Source organism: the organism of the source record quoted next, unplaced genomic scaffold, assembly GCF_019419815.1.
Source record: "Pyrus x bretschneideri cultivar Hongxiangsu unplaced genomic scaffold, Pyrus_bretschneideri_v1 Contig14, whole genome shotgun sequence".
Lineage (NCBI taxonomy): Eukaryota > Viridiplantae > Streptophyta > Magnoliopsida > Rosales > Rosaceae > Pyrus > Pyrus x bretschneideri.
Window position 1 is genome coordinate 5,515,378 of NW_025999435.1, and position 21,731 is coordinate 5,537,108.

Below are 21,731 nucleotides of genomic sequence, written 5' to 3' on the forward strand. Positions count from 1 at the left end.
GGTAATGTTTGGACCCGATGTTACGTCATCGTTATAGATAAAAATTTCTTCCTTTTTGCTTTTGAATGAAAATGCATCTACAAAAACAATTAACATTTTAGGTCAAGGCTAAGAGCCTCACGCGCTTACGATGAATGGAGGAGGGTTTTGGCCGAAGAACCTCCGATGTCAAAGTTAGAATTTTAAGAAAAAAAATATTTTGGAGAATTTAGAGAATTTTGCGGTAGGATTCAACTTAGATTTTTGGAGAAATTGAGTAGTATTTATAGGGATGTGACCGACCCCCTTTGAAGAGGTGGGAATCGGCCGCATTTAGTGGTTTTAGGGTGTAATTGCAAGATATTATGTCACCATAATATATTGCAATCAATTAGAAAATCAATTAATTAATTTAAGTAATTAATCCTATTTTGAATGAATATTTTGAGGTTACCTTGTGGTGAGGATTTGATGAGGATGGATGAAATAAATTTTGAATAAATACCTATTTTGATCATTTTTGACCTTGATTGAGTGGGCAAAGCACCTGAAACCATGGATGCAGATATGTGTTATCGCTATGGTTCAAAGGACCATTGGCCCCGTGTTTACTGAGCTCCCCAGAAAGTTGTAATTGAATATCATTCTTGTCGTAAGAAGTTTGAATCAAATTTTACGCAAGTGGACGAATCAGAGAGTACCAAGATTAGAATCTTAGACATAAACTATTTTTTCTAGTTGAAATTTAGACATTGAGGCTAAATTCCATCTAGTGGCCGAACCCTTTTGTGTTTTTGGTTAAATTTGAACAATTTTCATTTATGTTTGGATTATTTGTTGGTGATTTGTTTTTTGGATTTTAAGGTTTGGATATTTGTTTTCAAGAACTTTTATGCATGTGACCAATTCAAATTAATTTTTCATTCTAGGTATGACTAGTGGGGAAGTTAGTTGTCTGGCAAATAGTGCAACCACACACATCGTTTTGCGTGATCTATTTCACTAGCTTCATACCTAAGAATGCACCTCTAACAACCCTCTCAGGCCCATCCAACCTGATTGAAAGATACGGTAAGACACGTATAATGTTGTCCAATGGTGCAATTTTGACCACTGTTGAGGCACTTTATTCTCCAGAACGTTGTTGAATTTCAAGGACATTAGAGATAATAATTACCACGCTGAAACTTATGTAGAAAATGGAGTTGAATTTATATGCATAACTTCCTACGTATATGGTCAAAAGCATATTCTAAAGAAAATGGAGCGTATCCCGAGTGGTTTGTATACTAATGACCATTCGACTTATAGAAAGCCACTATGTGGCCGACCCTACCTCTGGGATTGTGCACGAAATTACATTTGGAATGATCATTTGGGACACCCTGGACGAACAACGATGCGTCGTATTCTTAAATCATCACCCAGGCATCCACTAACTTGCAATTTAGGTTCGATTCAAGGAATCGCATGCCAACCCTGCTCCATGGGAAAACTTATTATTAAGCCTTCTCATGACAAGATTCGCTTGAATCCTCCTATTTTTCTACAAAGGATTTAAGGGGACATTTGTGGATCGATTCACCCTTCATGCGGACCTTCACCTTTCATGCAAACCTTTTCGATATTTTATGGTTTTGGTTTACGCTTCCACTCGTTGGTCACATATGTGCTTGTTGTCCACAAGGAATGTTGTATTCTCCAAACTGTTGACTCAGGTTATCAAGCTCAGGGCTCACCATCCTAATTATCTAATTAAATTTATTTAATTAGATAATGCTAGGAGAATTACATCTAAATTTTTTATGACTATTGCATGTCGGTTGAGGTTGAAGTTAAACATCCAATACCTCATGTTCACACCCAGAACGGCCTAGAAGAGGCATTCATTAAGTGCTTACAAATGATTGCTCGATCGTTGGTCATACGTACCAAGCTCCCGATTGCTGTGTTAGGGCCATGCAATATTGCACGCAACCATGTTTATCCGTTTAAGGCCTGTTGCGACCCAACCATATAGCGTCCTTCAGTTGGTTACCAGATACGAACTCGATATATCGAATTTGTGCGTTTTTGGTTGTGTGGCCTATGTGTTGATTTCGCCGCCCTTACGTACAAAAATAGGGGCCTCAGCAAAGGATGAGAATCTATGTCAGATATGATTCTCCTTCAATCATTCATTACCTAGAACCTTGGATAGCGATATGTTTACCGCTCGTTTCACAGATTATCACCCTATGAGACAGTTTTCTTGTCGTTATGGGGAGATAAGAACGTCAACTTTCCTGATGAACAACGCGAATTATTGTGAACAACTCCTACTTTGTCTCATTTAGATCATAGCATCGCTCAGTCTGAAACTGAAGTGTAACGCATATTAGATTTTTAAAGCATAGCTCAGAGCATGCCAAATGTTTTCATCGATCTAGCAGTAAGTAACAAGATCACATATTCCAGTTGCAAATGTGCTTGCAAAGATGGATGTACTAAATGTACAACGGACTTCCTTTTTGGAGGCCCGGGACGTCACTTTGGCCGATCCACGTACATTAGCGGCTAGCCAATCATCTGCCCCTATATAAAAGCGTGGCAGACCTCTTGGTTGAAATGATTCACACCCCTGGAAGAGGAAACCTATGGCACAGGCCCCTGCTAAGTCTACCATGAATCTAACTGTCACTCACTCATTCTATCCAACTCATGAGGAAATTCTAGATTACGGAAGCGCCCTTGAAGAGACGAATTCTCTTCTTGAGAATCGTGAGATTTTGGTCTATTATGCTAGCTTAGATGATGTGTGGTGTAGAAATGAGATGATCGTCGACGATACATTAGCATATACAGTAGTTACTGAGATTATGTTAAGCGATTACATTGACCCTATTCCATTGATGAATGTCGACATAGAACCAATTGATCAAACTAGAAACAAGCAATCCAAGTTAAACTCGATTCGCTTGTAAAACATAAGGTGTTTGGACCTGTAGTTCATACTCCTCTATATAGGAAGCCCGTTGGTTACAAGTGAATTTTTGTTCGAAAGCCTAATGAGAAGAACAAAATTGTGATTTCAAAGCTCGTCTATTGCACAAGACTTCTCACAACACCCCGAGATTGACTATGATGAAATTTATTCACCTCGTTATGGATGTGATTACTTTCGCTACCTTATCAGTTTGGTAGTTTTCGAAAATTAAGTATACAGCTAATAGACGTAGTAACTGAATATCTCTATGAGGATCTTGATACAGAAATTTACATGAAAGTTCCGAACTGACTTACATTGACTGGATCAAATATTTCCAAACCCCGGAACACTGCTTTCAATTCGGCTGAGGCGTTCACTCTACATTTTGAAGCAATCGAAATAATGTGGTATAATTGTCTGAGTGAGTATTTGACTAGTCAGGGATATGTAACAACTGAACTATGCCCTTATGTGTTTGTTAAGAAGTCATATTCTGATTTTGCGATTATTGCAGTATATGTCGATGATATGAATCTTATCAGAATCCCTAAAGAGCTCGCGAGAACTATCGCGCACCTGAAGTCGAATTTGAGATGAAATATCTAGGAAATACTCGATATTGTCTTGGTTTCGAGATAGAGCACTGTTTGGATGGAATCTTAGTACATCAATCGAATTATACCTAGAAGGTGTTGCACTACTTTAATAAGGATAAACCGAAACCTTCGAGTGCTTCTATAGTCGTTCGATCGCTAGATGCAAAACGAGATCCCTTCCGTTCGAATGAGGATGATGAAGAGATTTTGGAGCCTAAAGTTCCTTATCTAAGTACAATATGTGCTTTATTGCACTTAGCTCAATGCTTTAGACCTGACATCTTAGTCGCTGTTAATCTTTTGGCAAGATACAGTAATGCACCAACACAAAGACACTGGACTGGTGTTAAAGACATCTTCCGTTACCTTAAGGGTATTATTGGGCTTGTTCTATCCCTACAAATCCTTAAGTGATGCCAAACCCCCGTATCTCAAGTCGATTCTCACCTTGTTGTTTCTGTCGACGCAAGATACTTATCTGATCTGCACAAGGAGCGTTCTCAAACGGATTATGTTTTTACCGTTAGAGGCACCACAATTTCTTGGAGGTCAACTAAACAGACCTTAGTTGCCACTTTGTCTAACCATGCTAAAATTCTTGCCTTATACGAAGCAACTTGGAAATGCTCTTGGTTGAGAGTAGTTATGGGCCATATTCGAAGCTCATGCAATCTTTACCCCGTCATTGATGTCCCGACGACGATCTATGAAGACAACACAACATGCATCGAACAGCTTAAGAAGGGTTACATCAAAGGAGACAACACCAAACACATTACGTCGAAATTCTTCTTCTCACATCAACAACAAGAGCATCAGAAGATTGAAGTCACGCAAATCCATTCACAAGACAATCTGGCCGACCTTTTCACCAAATCACTACCAAATGTGACGTTTCAGAAGCTTGTTTAAGGAATTGGTATGCGTAAACTTTCTGAGTTGTAACATTGTTAGTTCTCTTTGGAATTGTGTCAAACTCAAGGGGAGTATCCTGAAGTATACTTATTTGATCTTAATGTACTATTTTTCCCTACGATTAGGAGCATTTTCCCACTAGGTTTTAACGAGGCACCCACCTTGGGTTGATCATATCCCTAATGACGTCATGTAGACGTTTCGTTTGACTTTGCATTTCTCACGTATTTTTCCTTAAACTATGGATTTTGTCCCTACTCGAGTTTTTACCACATCCATAGGGTTTTTTGTGAGACTTACTTCCTTACGCAAGTTCCTACCTTATTTGAGAATAACGTGTTCCCAAAATCAGTGTCGACGAGTCAACTTCCTCAATTACTACATGATGCTTAATCAACTTGAGTATTTACACACTTAAGGGGAAGTGTTGTAAACTTCTAGTTTAAGTGTAATTGTGTAAATCCTAGATTATATTTTATTATAGTTATTCTTTCCTATATGGACTTGTATTCCTTGGGGATGAAGGATTTCTTTCTCTCTTATTACTATAAATAAAGGCGCTACATAGGGGTGAATAACACATACGTTCCTCTACATAATTCTATAAACACATCTTTCTCTGTGCCGCCAGCCCCCTTCCCCTGTTAGTTAAATATAGGCTACAACATTAATAACTTTATTGGTTAGACTTCAATTTTAAAATCGAAAACTGGAAACTTGTTAAGTTATTTTGGTTAAAATTCAATTTTTTTTTTGAACAAACAATATCATCTACACTAAGGGAAGGGGTGAGCTTAGCCTCACAATGGGCTAGCAATAATGTGGTTCAAATTCGCCTTTGGTAAGAATCAAATCTAAGACCTCTCACTTACAAGTGAAGATGAATACCACTAGACTGTAATACTAAGTAGCGGTTAAAATTAAATTTTAAATTTTAAATTGAAAACTAGAAACTCGTTAAGTTATTTTGGTTGGGCCATGTTGATTAGACTGATTTAAGTTGGGCTTTATCCTAACCATTAAATAAAGTTATTACATATTTTTTGTAAAAATTCAAAATTTTGAAACCCTTATCATTAATTTTCCTTTTAAATTAGGGGTTTTTTTTAGCTAAAATGGTCTCTAAGATTTGCATAACTCATCATTTTGGTCCCTGAAATTTGAAATCAATAGAAGTGGTCCTTGAGATCGTCTACTATCAATCATTTGGTCCTTCCGTGAAACTTTAATGAAAATCAAAATAACAAAAATACCCTCAATTTAATAAACAATAGACCAAAATAATTTGACAAAAATTGAGGATATTTTTATCATTTTATTCTTATTTTATGGATATTTTTCATGGAATGATAAAAAATGATGATAGATAATTTCAGGGACCAATTCTATCGATTTCAAATCTCAGGGACCAAAGTGAGGAGTTATGCAAATCAAAGTGAGGAGTTATGCAAATCTCAAAGACTATTTTGGCTAAAAGCCTAAATTGGGGTGTGCACCCTACACCCTACGGAGTTCCTGCACGCACCTAGAACATGTAATGGTGTTGCACATAGATTGGCTAGGTTTGCCCTTTTAATTGGCAATGAATTAGTTTGGTTTAAGGAGCTCCTAATATTATGGGAAGTTTTATTTGAACCCATCTAATCTATCTCTACACCCAACTTAAATTTTAAATGTGACTTGTCTTTTTATCCTAGTGCATAATTACCATTAAGTACAAAATGAAATTAACAATAAAACTAAAATTTATCAACAAGCCCATACCAATAACAAACCTATTATCACCAAATCTTTATTTTTTGTTCATTCTAGCTAAAACTCTAAGCCGTTCTCATAGAGAAAGATAAGTTCTTTTTGAATGATGGAGAATTGGAGATGATGATTTTGAAGTTTTAAATCCTCCAATTAAGGTATGAATCGATTTATTCAAATTTTTTTTTCGTTTGATTTCACAACCAACCCCCCTTTTCAAAGAATTATTACTAGCAAACATATATAGGATTTAAAATTTTAAAGTCTAGCTACTTGTGTGACTATCACGCTTTCTTATTATTTCATTCGTGAAGGGTGGAGGCTATATTTTGCTTGTAGTTCTAATAGTTGTGCATAGTAGCAATGTAGCAACTATCCTTAAATTTGAAGGTGTTCAGTTCCTTCTATCTAGTGAAACAAATGTATGTATGTAGTCTCCAAAAGCTTCCCCATCTTCTTCTTGTTTCAATCAATCATAATTGAATTCAGCTGTTGGATGTCGAAAATGTTTCAAATTCATGAAAATATGGGAACGTGATTTTCAAGTAGGTTCGTAGCATAGTAAAACATGCCTTCAATTTCAGAGTTGAATTTTTAATCTTGAGTATGATATTAAAGCATAATCTTATTTTAATTATGAGATTATTAAGTACCCTAAATTAAGTATAAAAAAAGATTGTATGAATTCAAATAAAACTTTTCTAATATTATTCAGGATCTATAGCCCAAAATTTGATGTAATCTTCCCTACTCAGTTAGCAATATATCGATTTTTCATTAAAAAAAAAAAAACAAATTATAGCAATTTTGTATTGTTTTGTTAAATACAAGAAGATCAATAACAAATGCGTAAATTGCTCTCTGTTTGATGTCACGGTGCTTCACCAAATTGTGAAGTGGCGGGGATGAGCCAGATCCAAATCGGCTTCCCCAGGAAGTGAAGAACCAACTTCCGATTTGGTAGTTATTAGTTGCAGAAAAGCAGCCATGAATCTCTTCACCAGAAACAGACCCACAACGCGACCATGGCCTCTCAGAAGACACTCCTCCTCCGCCTCCCCTCTCCTCTACCTGACCCTCCTCTTCTCCCTCCTTTTCTTCCTCTCCTACTTCTTCTCTCTCACTCCCGATTCTCTCTTCCTCAAGACCTCGCTTTCCATTTCGCCAAATTGCCCCTCCTTTGGAGGACAAAAGTTCATCTGGTACGCTCCCCACAGTGGCTTCAGCAACCAGCTTACTGAGTTCAAGAACGCCCTTCTCATGGCCGCCATTCTGAACCGGACCTTGGTCGTCCCTCCGGTTCTCGATCACCACGCGGTTGCTCTTGGCAGTTGCCCAAAGTTTCGGGTTTTGAGCCCTGATGAGATCAGGATTTCGGTCTGGAATCATACGGTTGATCTCATTCGTAGTGGGAGGTATGTGCCTGTTTCTCTTCCTTTTGGTCTAATTTGGGGCAAAATTGTAGAATTTTGGTGGAATTGGAATGTGGGTTTAATTGGGTTTCCTTTTATTTGTATGTTGATGGCTCCAAGCTTTGGATTTTGCTTGATCCATTATCTGGTTTGTAATATGATGCTGGAAAGGTATTCGATTCGATTTGATATTGGTAGGATTTCCATGTGGGTTTATTGGGTTTGGTTTAGTTTTCTGTTAATGGTTGAGCAGAGATTTTGAGACTCAAAAAATATAATGCACCTCATTTGATATACGATGGCTGGATACTTCTTATGATTTGTTAAATAATTACGACTATGTTTCTCTCTTGTTTCAGGTATGTTTCCATGGCTGACATTGTTGATATATCATCATTAGTTTCTTCTTCGTTAGTTCGAGTCGTAGATTTCAGGGTTTTCTTATCCTCATGGTGCAATGTGAATGTAGATTTTACTTGCTACAATGAGTTGGATGCACGGGCCTCTGTGTTTGATAGACTACAGCAATGTAGGTCTCTGCTATCTGGGATGGATGGCGACGCAAAGTGTTCATATGCTGTTAACGAAGACTGCAGAACTACCGTTTGGACATACCAAAATGGTAATGAGGACGGGGCATTGGATTCTTTCCAGCCGGATGAACAACTAAAGAGGAAAAAGAAAATTTCATATGTTAGGAAGCAGCGAGATGTATATAACGCTCTTGGACCTGGTTCCGAAGCTGAATCGGCTATTCTGCTGGCATTTGGGAGTCTTTTCACTGCTCCTTACAAAGGTTCGCAGTTACACATTAGTATCCCTGAAGCTTCGAGTGATCGAAGGATACAAACGTTGATTGACAAGATTGAATTCCTTCGATTTGCCCCAGAAATCATAAGTGCAGGAAAGAAGTATGCTTATGATACTATAAAGGCTCCTTTTCTTTGTGCACAGCTCAGATTGCTAGACGGGCAGTTCAAGAACCACTGGAATGCTACTTTTTTTAAGCTAAAACAAACACTGGATGCTTTGACACGGAGCCCTCCCCCTATTCATATTTTTGTGATGACTGATCTTCCTGAAAGTAACTGGACAGGAACTTATTTGGGGGAATTGGTTGAAGACTTGCGTCAGTTTAAACTGTTCTTTCTGAAAGAAAAAGACGAGTTGATAATACAAACTGCTAAACAAATTGTGTATGCAAGTCATGGCTTGAAGCTTGGGACTGTCCCAAAGAATCAAGATGGAACTGGTCAGTTTAAGAAGGTTTGCCCTCCAGGATTGCCTGATGTTCTTCTATACATAGAGCAAACAATTTGTAGTTGTGCTTCTCTTGGATTTGTTGGGACTGCAGGGTCAACTATTGCAGACATTATAGAGTCGATGAGGAAGTTTGGTGTATGTTCTAGCTAATTCTGATTACGTTGTGAAATGCCTAACGACATGAGAAATTCTAATTCAATGAGCTGTACGAAAGCAACTATGGTTCAGAAGCATGCCTGAAACTGGTCCTTTTCTTCCACTATGAAAGCTTGAATTCTGAGCATGTACCTGAATCATAACCTAACGGCACCAGCAGGCTGTCTCGACAGTCTAGGCAGGGTGCTGGAGAGCAAGGGATTTGTTGAACATGGTGGAATTCAGAAACGGTTGCAGTCTTGATGAAGGTAGTACGCATCTCACGCTTCGGTTTTGAGAAGCAATTTGGAATCGTCACATCCCTATTCAGTTCAGTTTTGACTCGATAACTTTCTTCTTTTGGCTTGTCGATTGGTGCGTGGTGGTTCTTTGAGTCCAATTTTTTGGTCATGCCATTAATTATAAAGACTCTTGTTGACTTTAGATGCATATTTGAAGTTCTTTTACCACAATTCAATTTTTCTTCTGTAATGTATAAATTTCTTGGAACATTATTGTTATCTGTATATCAACTCCAAAGTGCCAAAAAGAGCAGTACTTCTTTCTTCTCTCGTTTGTAATTTTATTTACAAACGTCCATTGCCTGATACATGTCATACATGGGGATTATAATATTTCGCGTGAGCAGCAATCCAAGTTGAAGTTGCCCATCTTTGGCAAGAGCCAAATTCGTAACAAAATATGGACAGAACTTTTCCACCCTTGACAAGTTTCAGTTGATTCAAAGGTGTGAACGCTTACCTACTGACCAGAATGTAACGCACGAAATTGTTTCTTATTCTTTTGGTTAATAATATAAAACTTTCTGGGTGCCTTGTACAAATTTCCTTGTTCTTATTATTTTGACTGAGAAGCCGTGACCTTTGGTTTATTTGGTTAATAATATAAAACTTTCTGGGTGCCTTGTACAAATTTCCTTGTTCTTATTAATTTTATTGAGAAGCTGTGACCTTTGGTTTATATTTTTTCTCTGAGGAAACACAAGAATTAACAAGTTGTAGTATACTTAAACACAATAGGCGGTTTATTTGCACATAGTTTACTAATTCATGTGCTATAATACGCACACTTAAGTAAAATTTATTTGCACGTAGTTTCACTAAATATATGCACTTACTATAGCATGAGCAGATTAATAATGCCATGCATTTTTGTGAAAGTCGCACTGAAAAATTAATCCTTCGAAGTTGCACTTTTCACCAGTTTTATATTAATAATAAAATATCCAAAACCAAATATCTAGGGTGGTGAATTTACTAAATTGTCCTTCAGCTTCAAAGTTTTATAAAATCTACATCGTAGCTCCAAATTCGATTCCTTGCGCCCATGCGTCAATAGCAACAAATACTGCAAAAATACACTAAGAGACTGGGTCAAATGTGTCACGATACGACGGTCAACGAAAGTCAAAATTCTCGCCTCTATGAGCATTTGGGTATAACTTTTTATATTAAAGTATAGTACAACAGGGACGGAGCCTAACAGACTCCAGTATACAATTTTTCTCAAAAAAAATCTTATATGATTTTGTTTTTTTTTGTTTTATGTATTTTGCATACATAATGTTAATGACCTCTGTTTTTCTTTTATATTCTTGTTTTGTGGAAAGAAATAATGAGCCGTAATAATTTGGTCTAACCTGGTAGGTCAAATTTTGACCCAAAAAAAAAGAAGGGAGTTTTAACGAAACATTTTCGGTACTATTCACTTTTAACGAAAAACCATAATTTTGTCTTTTCTAGTACTATTCACTACACCTTTATTTGTCATTTTTCATTAAAACTAAAGTTTTTTTTTAAACTTTTCGTTAGTTTTCCTAAAAAAAAAAAAAAGGCAAGTTGGATTTGCAAGATTACTGTCGAGTCTGATTCAAAGGAAACTATCCTTTGTTTGACAGGTTTCATTTTTAATGGCAGATGGGAGACTTTCCCTATTTTCCATGAAGTTATCAAAATGGAGGAAGAATTCCAAGTCTATTGCTGGTCATGGGTTTCTAGATCGGCTAATAGGGCGGCAAATTGGATGGTGTCCTTTAAAAATATGGAGATGAGCGTTTTTACTTGGGTCAACAGACATCCATCTTTGTTAGTGGATGTCCTCAACAAAGATGGCCTGCCCTGTCCACATTGAGCTTGTGTTTTACTTTGGTATTGGTGGGGTGTTGCTGCTGGAGTTGTTGCATTAACCCCTTCTCTGTATCCTCCCAAATACCTTGTTTCAGTTGTTGCTTGCCTTGTTTATGCTTTGTTAGCCTGTCGTGGGCTTTCCCTGTAATCTTTGGCTTTTGTCCTAGTAATGTTATTTCTATTTAACCAAAAAAAAAAAAAAAAAAAACAGCAGGCAGGTCAAATCGTTTCCTCTGCCACTGGTAATATTTAATATCAGCTACGACTACAAGAAAAATAACATCCCAAGGCATGGACCAAAACTTTTCGATACACTCAACTACTAATACTATGAAGAGGATTCTTTCTGGATCCACTTTATGAGAATTCTAGAGATTCTCATATCCTAATCGTTCATCGTACATTTTACGGTCAGTTTTTATTAGATATTATTTGTGTTTAATTTTAAATATCAAATAATTTATGACTGTAAGATGCACGATAAATGATTAAGATATAAGAATCTCTAAGATCCTTACAATTTGAATCCGGATGAAATTCAAATCCCAAATACTATATCTGCTAATTACTAAAGCTTGCCAAAAATCCTTGACCTTGACTAAACACAATCAACAAGTTTTGGTCAAACTTTCAAAATATGGACAAATACATTTTGGATGCCGTTTGATTCCCTAAATTAAAAAAGTTGGAAACGAATATAAAATCGTTGTTTTCATGTTGGATAAGTACATTCTTTTTAGAGAAATTGGTGAGTGCAATGTTGAGAATGTGGCACCTATTACATGAATATGCTTTTGCCATGGAGAGTGGGTGAAATAATTTGCTTTTTCTCAACCATTGAGAAAGCACTTATGACATTTCTTCATGACATACCAAACCTCATTAAAGTTGTGTTGACTCTAAAAATTACTAAATCTATATGGCGTGCATGATGAGTAACAAAGAGCTAATTACGTCTTCTGGTGAATGTAGGCGTGCCAACTTACGACTGAGCTCGGTTGGCGAATAGAATGAATGTGATGGTCGTGTTGGACGCGCTGCTAATTTATGCGTACAAATGATCACGGCCGAGAAACTTCTCGCCTTGGTATGTGTTAGACACTTTTGGTGACAACTCACTCAGTTGAAAAGACTAATGAAATGATCTCTTTAATGAGAAGACCAAAGATGCTCCTCGGCCTTGAATAGATAACGAGCCGAATTCAAACCAGTGTTGTTGCTCTAAAGTAAAAATGCTCTACGATCACTTGTAAAAATATTTGATTGCCTGATTCATTCGAATTCAACACAGTACTGTTGATTTAAATTGAAGATGTGTTAAGGAAGTTAGAATATTTAATGATTTCTTAGAATACAGGAGATTTGCGCAGAGCGAGATTTGGACGGCTTTTTTTTATTCAACAAAAAGTCTTGTATTTATAGGGTTGGATATTCACTTGGACCCGATGTTGTTCCAACCGTGGATCTTTAAATCAACTTCTGATGATAAAAGCAAAAATGGCCTTCTGACATATCACACAGGTGGTTTAAGTGAATATTCCAAAAAGATCCGCAATTGGAAGCTGTCTTTATTAATCCTTGCTTGCTGACCAACCGATTTTATCCTCCATTCAAAGGATAATCACCAAATCCCCAACGGCAGCATGCATGACCTTATGCTCCTTTTTAGGTGGCCTGACATTGCAAATGGAATTCTTGGCCGATTTGCTATCTATCCCAAACATGGAGAGGACCATTATAACCAATTCACCATGTTATCATGTTAATCCCACCTTGCTAATACAAATTCTAGTCTAGCAACGGAAGGTGAATCACAATATTATCTCTCAATAATAACCACAAATTATCCTAATCGAACGGTCTAGAACACCATTTATTCAACGGTCTCGATTACACATGATGATTGTTGAGCCAAAAATAATCAAGAAAACTATGGAGGCGATATGTGGATTTTTGGGTAAAAAATACAAGATTACCCTCAAGGCATATCAGGAACTCTTATGCGCGAGTAGCGGACAATCATCGCTTATGGGCTTTGTTTCCTCCCTTAGGTAGGCCTTGGCTTTGTTGACCTTGACAGGGTGGCTTCTGGCCACCCCTACCATGCCTATTTTGGCGTTTTGGGCGTTTGTTTGCTTCAGGCACATGAGTCACCCCAGTAGGTCAAGCTTGATGATTCTTCATCAACAGTTGATTCTGCTTTTCAGCAAGAAGTAAAATAGAGATCAAATCTGAAAACTTAGTGAACTTCTGAGCCCTATATTGTTGATGCAGGACAATATTAGTAGCAGAGAAGGTCGAATAGGTCTTCTTTAGAAGATCATCTTTGGTCAAGGTCTCGTTACAGAACTTGAGAAATGATCGGACTCAACAAACTTCAGAATTATATTCATTTACAGACTTAAAGTCTTGGAAGTGCAAATGATGCCAGTCATGTCTTGCTTCAGGCAAGAAGGTGTCATTTTGGTGATCAAAACGATCAGCCAAAGCGATCCATAATGCACGTAGATCCTCTTCAGCAAGGTACTCGGTTTCCAGGGCGTCATGAATATGTTTTCAGATGAAGATCATAGTAGTGGCTTTCTCAGCTTCGCCAACCGAGTTATCCGTCTCATCTTCAATGGCGGGATGCAAATTCTTTGTAGTGAGGTGGAGCTTCACATCTTGGACCCACTTGAGGTAGTTCCTTCCAAAGACCTCCAAAGCGGTAAAGTCGAGTTTGTTCAAATTTGACATGTTCCTATCACAAAGTAGATGGACAATATGTGGTTAGTATAATGGAGAAAAAATCAATCCATTCACATAGGAGTAGAACATTCAGGTTCTAATAGATATGTATTGGTTTAAATTTGCATGAAAAAACTTTAGGTTTTCATGGGTGATGTTTTGAAGGAAAACTTTAGGTTTTCAAACAAGACATATTTTTAGAAACTTCAGGTTTTGAAATAATTAAGCAGGTTCATATGTTCCTACAAACAAACACAAATATATATACAGAAAAATGCAACAAGAAAAATATGCAAATAGAGCTTCAGGTGTATGATTATAATTGAATTAATTATTTGGACTTAGGGCCAAATTTAAAGTGTGGGTGAAAAAATATAAAACCCAAAATTGTCTAAAAAATTAAACAATTAAACTCGAGGCCCAAAAAACATGGGGCAAAGCCCACTGGTGGGCTGAGCAAATTTGGAGCTATGCGGCCTAGGCCCTAAAATTGGGTGGAATAGGAAACGGGCCAAGTTAGGGCAAAGCCCTTATGCACATAATTGGGCTGCAAGCGCAGGCCTAGATGGCAGAGGCCCAAATAGGGCGTCAATCGTGTGCATCGTGTACACTGATGCACCAACACAGAGGCTGGGATCAAGTGTGGTATGATGTAGGGAAAACACAGCAGCCACGCGGGCTGGGTTCTGTTGCAGCGTGGGACACGGGAACATCGTGGCAAATGAGGGTTGGTGTTTGGGCCAATAAGAGCTCCAAAGCCCGAAGGGCTGATGCTTACCAAGAACAGGCCAAGCCCAAGTGGGTTGGGATTCAGACCAGACACCCTAGCACAAGCTGGGTGAATTCGCTGGAGAATGAGACAGATGTCACCGCTTCAGACGGCCGTGTTATGGTGCAAAAATCACGGCAAAGAACCTTGGGTTCGACGACGACCCCTAAAATGAAACGGAGAGTAGAAACTCTCAACGTTTTTAGAAACCTTAGGAAAATTAACTCGGATATTCGAAGAAAAATCGATGAGATTCAAACGAATCTCAGTAAAAGAAAACTTATCGAGGGATGATCTGCAGGTCGTCGTGGTGATGATTCGAGGGCAAGGGTGGACTGCAGGCCATCCTGCAAGGGAGAATACGCCATGGGAGGCGTCGGGTTTTCTGGGTTTCAGGCTAGGAGCCCATGGCTCCGGTTTTGTTGTCTTGTCGGGTCATGGGTTCGAAGAACCCAGATTGCGTTTTCATTTTTTTTTTTTTCCTTTTTTTTTTTCAATTAATTCAAGGCATAAATGATATATAATTTAATGCATAAACGGTTTTTTTTTTTTTTTAATACATCAATATTTTTACACTAAGAGGAAGGGGAGTGCGGCTAAGCCACACAAAGGGCAATCTAATTTGGCATCAAATTCGCTATCCACGAGATTCGAACCTAAGACCTCTCATTTCCAAGTGAAGAGGAATACCACCAAACTGTAGTACTAAATGGCAATGCATGAGCAGTTATTTGACTCAATTCATGGCAATATCAAATTCACATAATTCAACAATTATGAATATAATGCATACACAGTTTATGTAGAATCTAAAATTCGAAAAAGTTGGATCGTGCATTATGGTGAGTGTTCATGCTATCAGGGCTGTAAAAATATCGAGATAAAAATTATTGTTTTGGAAGAACCTGATTGCGCGATGATATGGATGAACTGGTTTGATGCAAAAAGCTTCCACGTCAAATTCCTAAGCGCAGTGGTAGGAGCGTGCTGATTACATGTTGTGGCCTATATTTAACTGACAGGGGAAAGGGGCCGGCGGCACAGAGAGAGAATAAAGAGAGATAAGTTTGTAGAATTGTGTAGAAGAATGTGTGTGTTATTCCCCCACTATGTAGTACCTTTATTTATAGTAATAAGGGAGAGAATAAATCCTTATTCCTTTATCCCTAAGAAAGGACTACAAGTCCATATAGGAAAAAATAACTAGAATCAAATCTAATCTAGGATTTACACAATCACCTTTAAACTTGAAGTTTACAACAATTACATGGTTTTCGGTTAAATTCAAAATTTTGAAACCCTTATCATTAGTTTTTCTTAATTTAAATTCAATCTTTAAACTTATATCATGATTTAGATTTGCTCCTTAAACACATATTTAGAATTTAATGTGGGACCTATATGTGTTGCATATCATCAGACTAACATAATTTTTAACAAAAGTTAACCATGGAGACCCAATGGTGCACACTTGGTTAAATTTGAGGACCTCAATTAATAAATTTTTAGTTGCAAGTGACAATTTACCAGTATTAGAATGATGTTGAATTCTTGCATAACGGCGTGAGTTCAAACTCCGTCGATCGCTAATCTAACATTTAACCTAACAAAATCTATTATTTGACAACAAAAAAAATTAATAAATTTCTAGTTCAATGATGAATCATAAATTAAGATGAAGGTTTAGTGTAACCCCGTCAAAAAATATAAATTGGGGGTGCCGCCTCCTTTTCTTAGAAACAAAATCAATTTCCGATCACAAACCAACACAAGCTTAAGAGCAAGTTCACCCATGGGCTTTTATCATGGCTAGATCCCAAATCCAACCTAATAGTCACCTTCATCCATTTCCTCAAGCCATGATTGATGGAGCCTTGGGTGCAGCCATGTCGATTCTAGCCTAAGTCTGATCCATGGCAGTTATTATTCACAACGGATGAAGAGTTGCATAACCACAACAACTTATTCTAAATTAATCTCATCCGTTGAATAATTAGTGAATAGTAACTGTTATGACAGTTAGTATTCACAATTAGTGGAGAGTGGTAAGAAAAGCCCAAACAGTTTACTATTAGGTAATGGTAACTACCACAAATCCACTCTTAGGCCCAAATCCTCCAAATTGGTGAGAATGCTTAAAAAACCATTGGACTTTATTTTGAATATTATACTCGAATCATAAATAAGAAAATAATTCAAATTAAATGGACAAGCCAAACTTAGTAGGAAGTTTCTGAAAATAAAAGTTTCAAATAAAAGGAAGGAGCCAATCTACGACACAAGTGTTGATAAGTGCAGTGGTTGTCGAGGTGTGGGTGCGGTGGTGAGACAGTTATGAAAATGCGGTGGGTTCATATGCGATGGATGCTCCCAAGTCCAATTTCTGTTTTGGCAGCTGAGTTGTACCCAATGAAAGTGGGCCTCGAGCATGCGGTGGATGCTAGTCAGGTGAGTCGCTATAATCTTAATTATCGAGATGTATCTTTTTGGAGCAATGTCATTTTCTCATGATTAATGAGTTGTTTGTCTGATGATTGTATTGTAATTATCCATTTTTTTCTAGCATGGGTGGCTGTTTTTCCTCCCTCAAGATTTTTCCTACGTGGTTTACCTGAGACGCGGTTTTGTTGGAGCCACCTTCTTTTCCATGCTCTTTGAACTAGTTCTTTTGATCTGTTATGAATGAAAGTTTTTATTACCTTAAAAAAAAGAAAGTATTATTGGCACTCCAAAAATTTCATTCTACACTCCTCACAAGTGTATTTTTCTTTCTAAATATAGAAAGTCAAAAGTGTAGAATGAGAAATTTGGAGTGCCAATTACAATTCCTAAAAAAAATTGTGACAAAATGTTAGAAGTATGCCCTTAAAGCCATCCATTCGATGTCATAGATTTTGGAATATTTATTTTGTCAAACTCTTATTTAGTTTAATGGAAAGGAAATGTTTGTTTTGAATCACTGTTTAAAGTATGGTGTGCTTAATCAATAATAGAATCTAGGGAATACAATAAACCTAAGAGAGAAGTGATCTAAGTGAGTTAGATCAGCTAGACATTATTCGTATGTTCATTCTTAAAACATTCCTAACCATAGGATTATCAACTGAGCATTAACAATCAGCTAAGTTACTATGTGTCATGTCAACTCAACCAGGAGTATGACTAGTCTCAAGTCATTATTGTTAAACACTAAGATAAACACATAAGTGCTCAAATGGTTGTTGGGTACACTGAATAACAATCAAGGAGAGTTCTCACATACATTTCGTGTAGGAACTCACAAGTTGCAATAATGCAAAGTAATATTTTGACTTGAGACAACACATTTGCTTTGTAACTACATCTTTGATCATTTGACAATGTAACCAAGTACATGCCTCATCTTGTGCATGTTCCTAGCACTGTTGGGGTCAATGGTTTACTCATAGAGACATGTAAGTGTACAACAAGGGATCTTTATCCTTTTATGGTGAAAGGAAAATACTCTAAGATATGGTTCAAGACTCCTTTGGCCCAAACATATAGATATAACTTAGGAAGAATGTTCCTAATCATGTTCACTAGAATCATAGTGTTGTAGTTATAACTGAATATAAGATATGAAATAAATTTCAACAACTCATGAGTATTGAATAGAGGGACCTAATTGTGTCATGGTTGTAACTGAATATGTCCTCTAATCACTTCTACATAGTTTGGGTGGCCATGACATACTATTAAATGTCATTCATGGTTTATGAAAGTCCTAAAGATTAGCAATCAATAACCTTCATCATAGAAAGAATTGAAAGTGAGTTTTAAATTATGATCGACTAGCAAGAGTTACAGTTGCCCATTGCCTCGCTCATTGGAATCTAATGGCTCGTACACCATGTAAGGATGAGATTGAAGAAATGTAAATGAGATGGATATATACAATTAAATAGTTTAATTGGTATGGTTGATATTAATTGTGAAACACTATGCTATACGCAAGGGTTAACTTTCGAATGTCTACATGATCAAACATTAAGAGGACGAAAACAAAATATGCCAAAGATTTAATTAATTTTGACAAAAGATAATACAGCCCTAAAACCTAAGACCAAATTATAAATTAAAATTACAAAAAAGACATTATTAAGGTAAATCCCAGACAGAGTTAGAACTCAAATCCAAACCAGACTGCACATTTCCAGTCTTGTATTAACATTAACCTGTAAAACCCCAAGGCACGGCGGCCCTCTAAACTGCGTGGATAGGGCTACTACCTGAATTCATGCTTGAATTGCCGGAACCTGGATTTGCATGGAAAGCAGACTGCCTAGACGACCCTTCAACCATTTTTAGCGTAAGCGAGGACGGACCAGAATGACCTAGAGGCTCCCCTAAACTCAGTTTTGACATGCCTACTAGCTCATCAACATTTATCGGGCTCTTTGAATGTATTGCCGTTGGCTTCAGAACCTCATGTTTATCCGTCATAGTGGTCTCGGCAGTGTATCCAGACCACAAGGGATAAGGAATCGGGAAAGGTGAGAAATAAGCAGGACATACCATTGGGTAATATGACTGTGAGGTATCAGGATTTGGAGCGGCCGGTTCTCCATCTGAGTTGGTGGAATCCATTGATTCGCATTCTTCATCCAAAGGTGGAGGAGCAGGCAATGGATTATTGCTTTGAGTTTCAGCTTCTGGATAGTTACCAGGTAAGAGGTCCAGTGGTTCCATTTGGGTTTCAACTGACTGCACAAATTTTTTCAAGATAGCATATGTAAATATCGTATCAACAAAAAACGAGAGAATTATGCATTGTGATGCAGATTAATTAAAGTATGGACCTTCTAACCAAACAAATACTGCACTCAAATATCAAGAGACTCAAGACAGAAGTATAGGTTCTTTCTACACACAATGGACATGACCTTTTAAGTGTAAAGAATCAAAATAAACAGTCAACACAAATTGGTGAGCACACCATACAGTGTTAACCATAGGATAGAAGAAGCTCAAAACAGTAAATAGTTCATGTTGCATGCTTGAATGTGAAACACATACGCTTACTGGTTATGCAAGACGGAAAAAATACTTACATCATCTGCTACAATATCAAAGAGGCTGGAACGTCTTTTTCTCCTTGACACATTAGTCTGCCTAATAAAATATTTCTGAGCATGGCTAGCCACTTGAGTAGGCGTTCTTGATATGACGTAATTGCGAGCTATTCCACGCCAATCACCTTTACCAAGCTTCTGCAGTCCGAGCAAAAACATCCTATGTTCCTCTTCAGTCCATGGAGTGCCTAAAAGAGAAAAAAGGAAAAACCAAATCAGTCAAGACAAAAAGGAAAACTTCGTTCAACTCCTTACATAAGATCCTTAGGTTTTCTTGAAAACATATAACGTTGATAATGACGCAAATATAAGAACAACTAACGAAGAATTTTTGTGTAACAAACAGACCATCTTCGAAGAAGAACAAATAAATAGTACATAAATAACCGTATGTTTAGTCAAATGCTGGTTCAGACCACATGATCGAACATTCTGGAAAATATATTGCACTAAATCTGAAAGTTTCCAACGCCCCTATTGCATATCAAGTGACCTCTCATACTGAATGAGATGATTAATCAGGCATCCTATTAAATGAAGTCCAAAATACCTGCGAAATATCTGCGAGAGGAGGGTCACGTATCTAAAGCCCTTAAACTTATGACTAACATTTGGCTATGGTAGCACCCTCGTAGTTGGGAGAACTTCTTAAAAAGATGCCCTTGGTTTCTGTTGCTGTTGCAAACTTGCACAATACTTAACTATTAACTGCCATAGTTCCTTCACCTACCAAAACTAGAATAGCTTCACCGGCGTTTGGCCCCCTCTAGAGAACCAAAATTCAGAGAGCTAATTATGCAGATGACATTTTACCGCATTGGCGGAAAGCATTAATATCTATTCAACCTGGTGCAGGTACGACCCCGATCCCCCTCCCACCTAACATTTAATAATTTAACCTACTATAATTAGCAAAAAAATTAATCCATTTTTGCTAATTGCAAAGCACCCTACTTTAAGTTAAACAGTAATAATAAAACAGTAAACTCCAAAACTATAATTACACTAATGCCAAAAATAATCAAACATAATATACAGAATCCAAATCAAATGTTTCCCCGAAAAGCATACCTTTTATGTTTAAACTAATTCAATTCCAACTCTAAACCCCATATAATTAATCAAAACATATATAAAAACAGAATCCAAGCATAAAACCACAAACCCAAATGATTTAAATCTAAAATTAAGCAAAATGAAAAAGGAAATTAATTCAAAGATTAAGATCAGAAAATAAAAGTGAAAGTGAAAAATGAACCTTTTTGCGTTCGCGGCTCGAAGACGATCCGGGCACGAAGTCCTCAGAGGCATAGCCGTCGGCAGTGGCATGGTCGTTGGTGGTGTCGCCGGGAGAATCCGGATTGTTGGGGAGGAGACCCGAACCCGACCCGGCATAGTGAGTCAGATTGCCCATACTAGCGCTCTTTCTGATGGAGCCGTCGGTCAATCGTACACCGAAGAGCTTGACCCCACGGTTCGGACACGTCCGCGAGTTGTGGCCATTGTGGCTGCAATGCGAGCACCTCCGAGTCATCGGTAATGCAGAAAATGGAATCGGATCGCGAGAGTTGGGTTGGTCGGATCGGAGGATCCGGATCACTTGATCCGAAAACAGAGAGGTGGGTTGGGGTCTGCGCGAGGATTGGGAGTTGGGTTTTGCGTCGATTTGCTGTTTCGTTTTGTGAATTCGTTTGTTTGTTCTTCTCTTTCGGACCCTCGAGTTTCGCAGAGCAGAGGAGAGAGAGAGAGAGAGAGATAGAGAGAGCAAGTAGTTTGATGAGTAAAACACTATCTATGTACCGTGGCGTGGATCGAGAGGAGACTATATGCTGTGTCGCAGGATGGTTTTGGAAAAAAATTTCGAAATATCAATGGTTAGAGATCTAACTGATTTTTTCAACCTTGAAATCTAATATAAAATTCGTACCACTGTGTTTTAAAATAATTTCTAGTTTAATTTTCAGTTTATTATTAT

At 37.6% G+C, this 21,731-nt stretch overlaps 2 protein-coding genes across 3 annotated transcripts; one reads left to right on the plus strand and one right to left on the minus strand.

The window, feature by feature from the left end:
* The first annotated feature begins 6,931 nt into the window (after positions 1 to 6,931).
* Positions 6,932 to 9,589, plus strand: LOC103936087 (O-fucosyltransferase 30). Of its 2 annotated transcripts, XM_048579920.1 has the most exons (3): positions 6,932 to 7,625; positions 7,743 to 7,816; positions 8,092 to 9,589. In XM_048579920.1, exons 1-3 carry the CDS (start codon positions 7,198 to 7,200, stop codon positions 9,033 to 9,035), a joined length of 1,446 nt encoding a protein of 481 aa, XP_048435877.1. In that variant the 5' UTR covers positions 6,932 to 7,197; the 3' UTR covers positions 9,036 to 9,589. The 2 variants fall into 2 exon arrangements, with proteins under 2 accessions (XP_048435877.1, XP_009344192.2); XM_009345917.3 differs by lacking the exon at positions 7,743 to 7,816 and having other exon boundaries at positions 6,937 to 7,625; positions 7,982 to 9,589.
* A 9,102-nt stretch (positions 9,590 to 18,691) lies between these two features.
* LOC103936088 (transcription factor KUA1-like) lies at positions 18,692 to 21,455 on the minus strand. Its single transcript, XM_048579921.1, has 3 exons — positions 21,014 to 21,455; positions 19,736 to 19,944; positions 18,692 to 19,388 (listed from the first exon to the last, which is right to left on the minus strand). Exons 1-3 carry the CDS (start codon positions 21,288 to 21,290, stop codon positions 18,888 to 18,890), a joined length of 987 nt encoding a protein of 328 aa, XP_048435878.1. The 5' UTR covers positions 21,291 to 21,455; the 3' UTR covers positions 18,692 to 18,887.
* Positions 21,456 to 21,731: the final 276 nt, after the last annotated feature.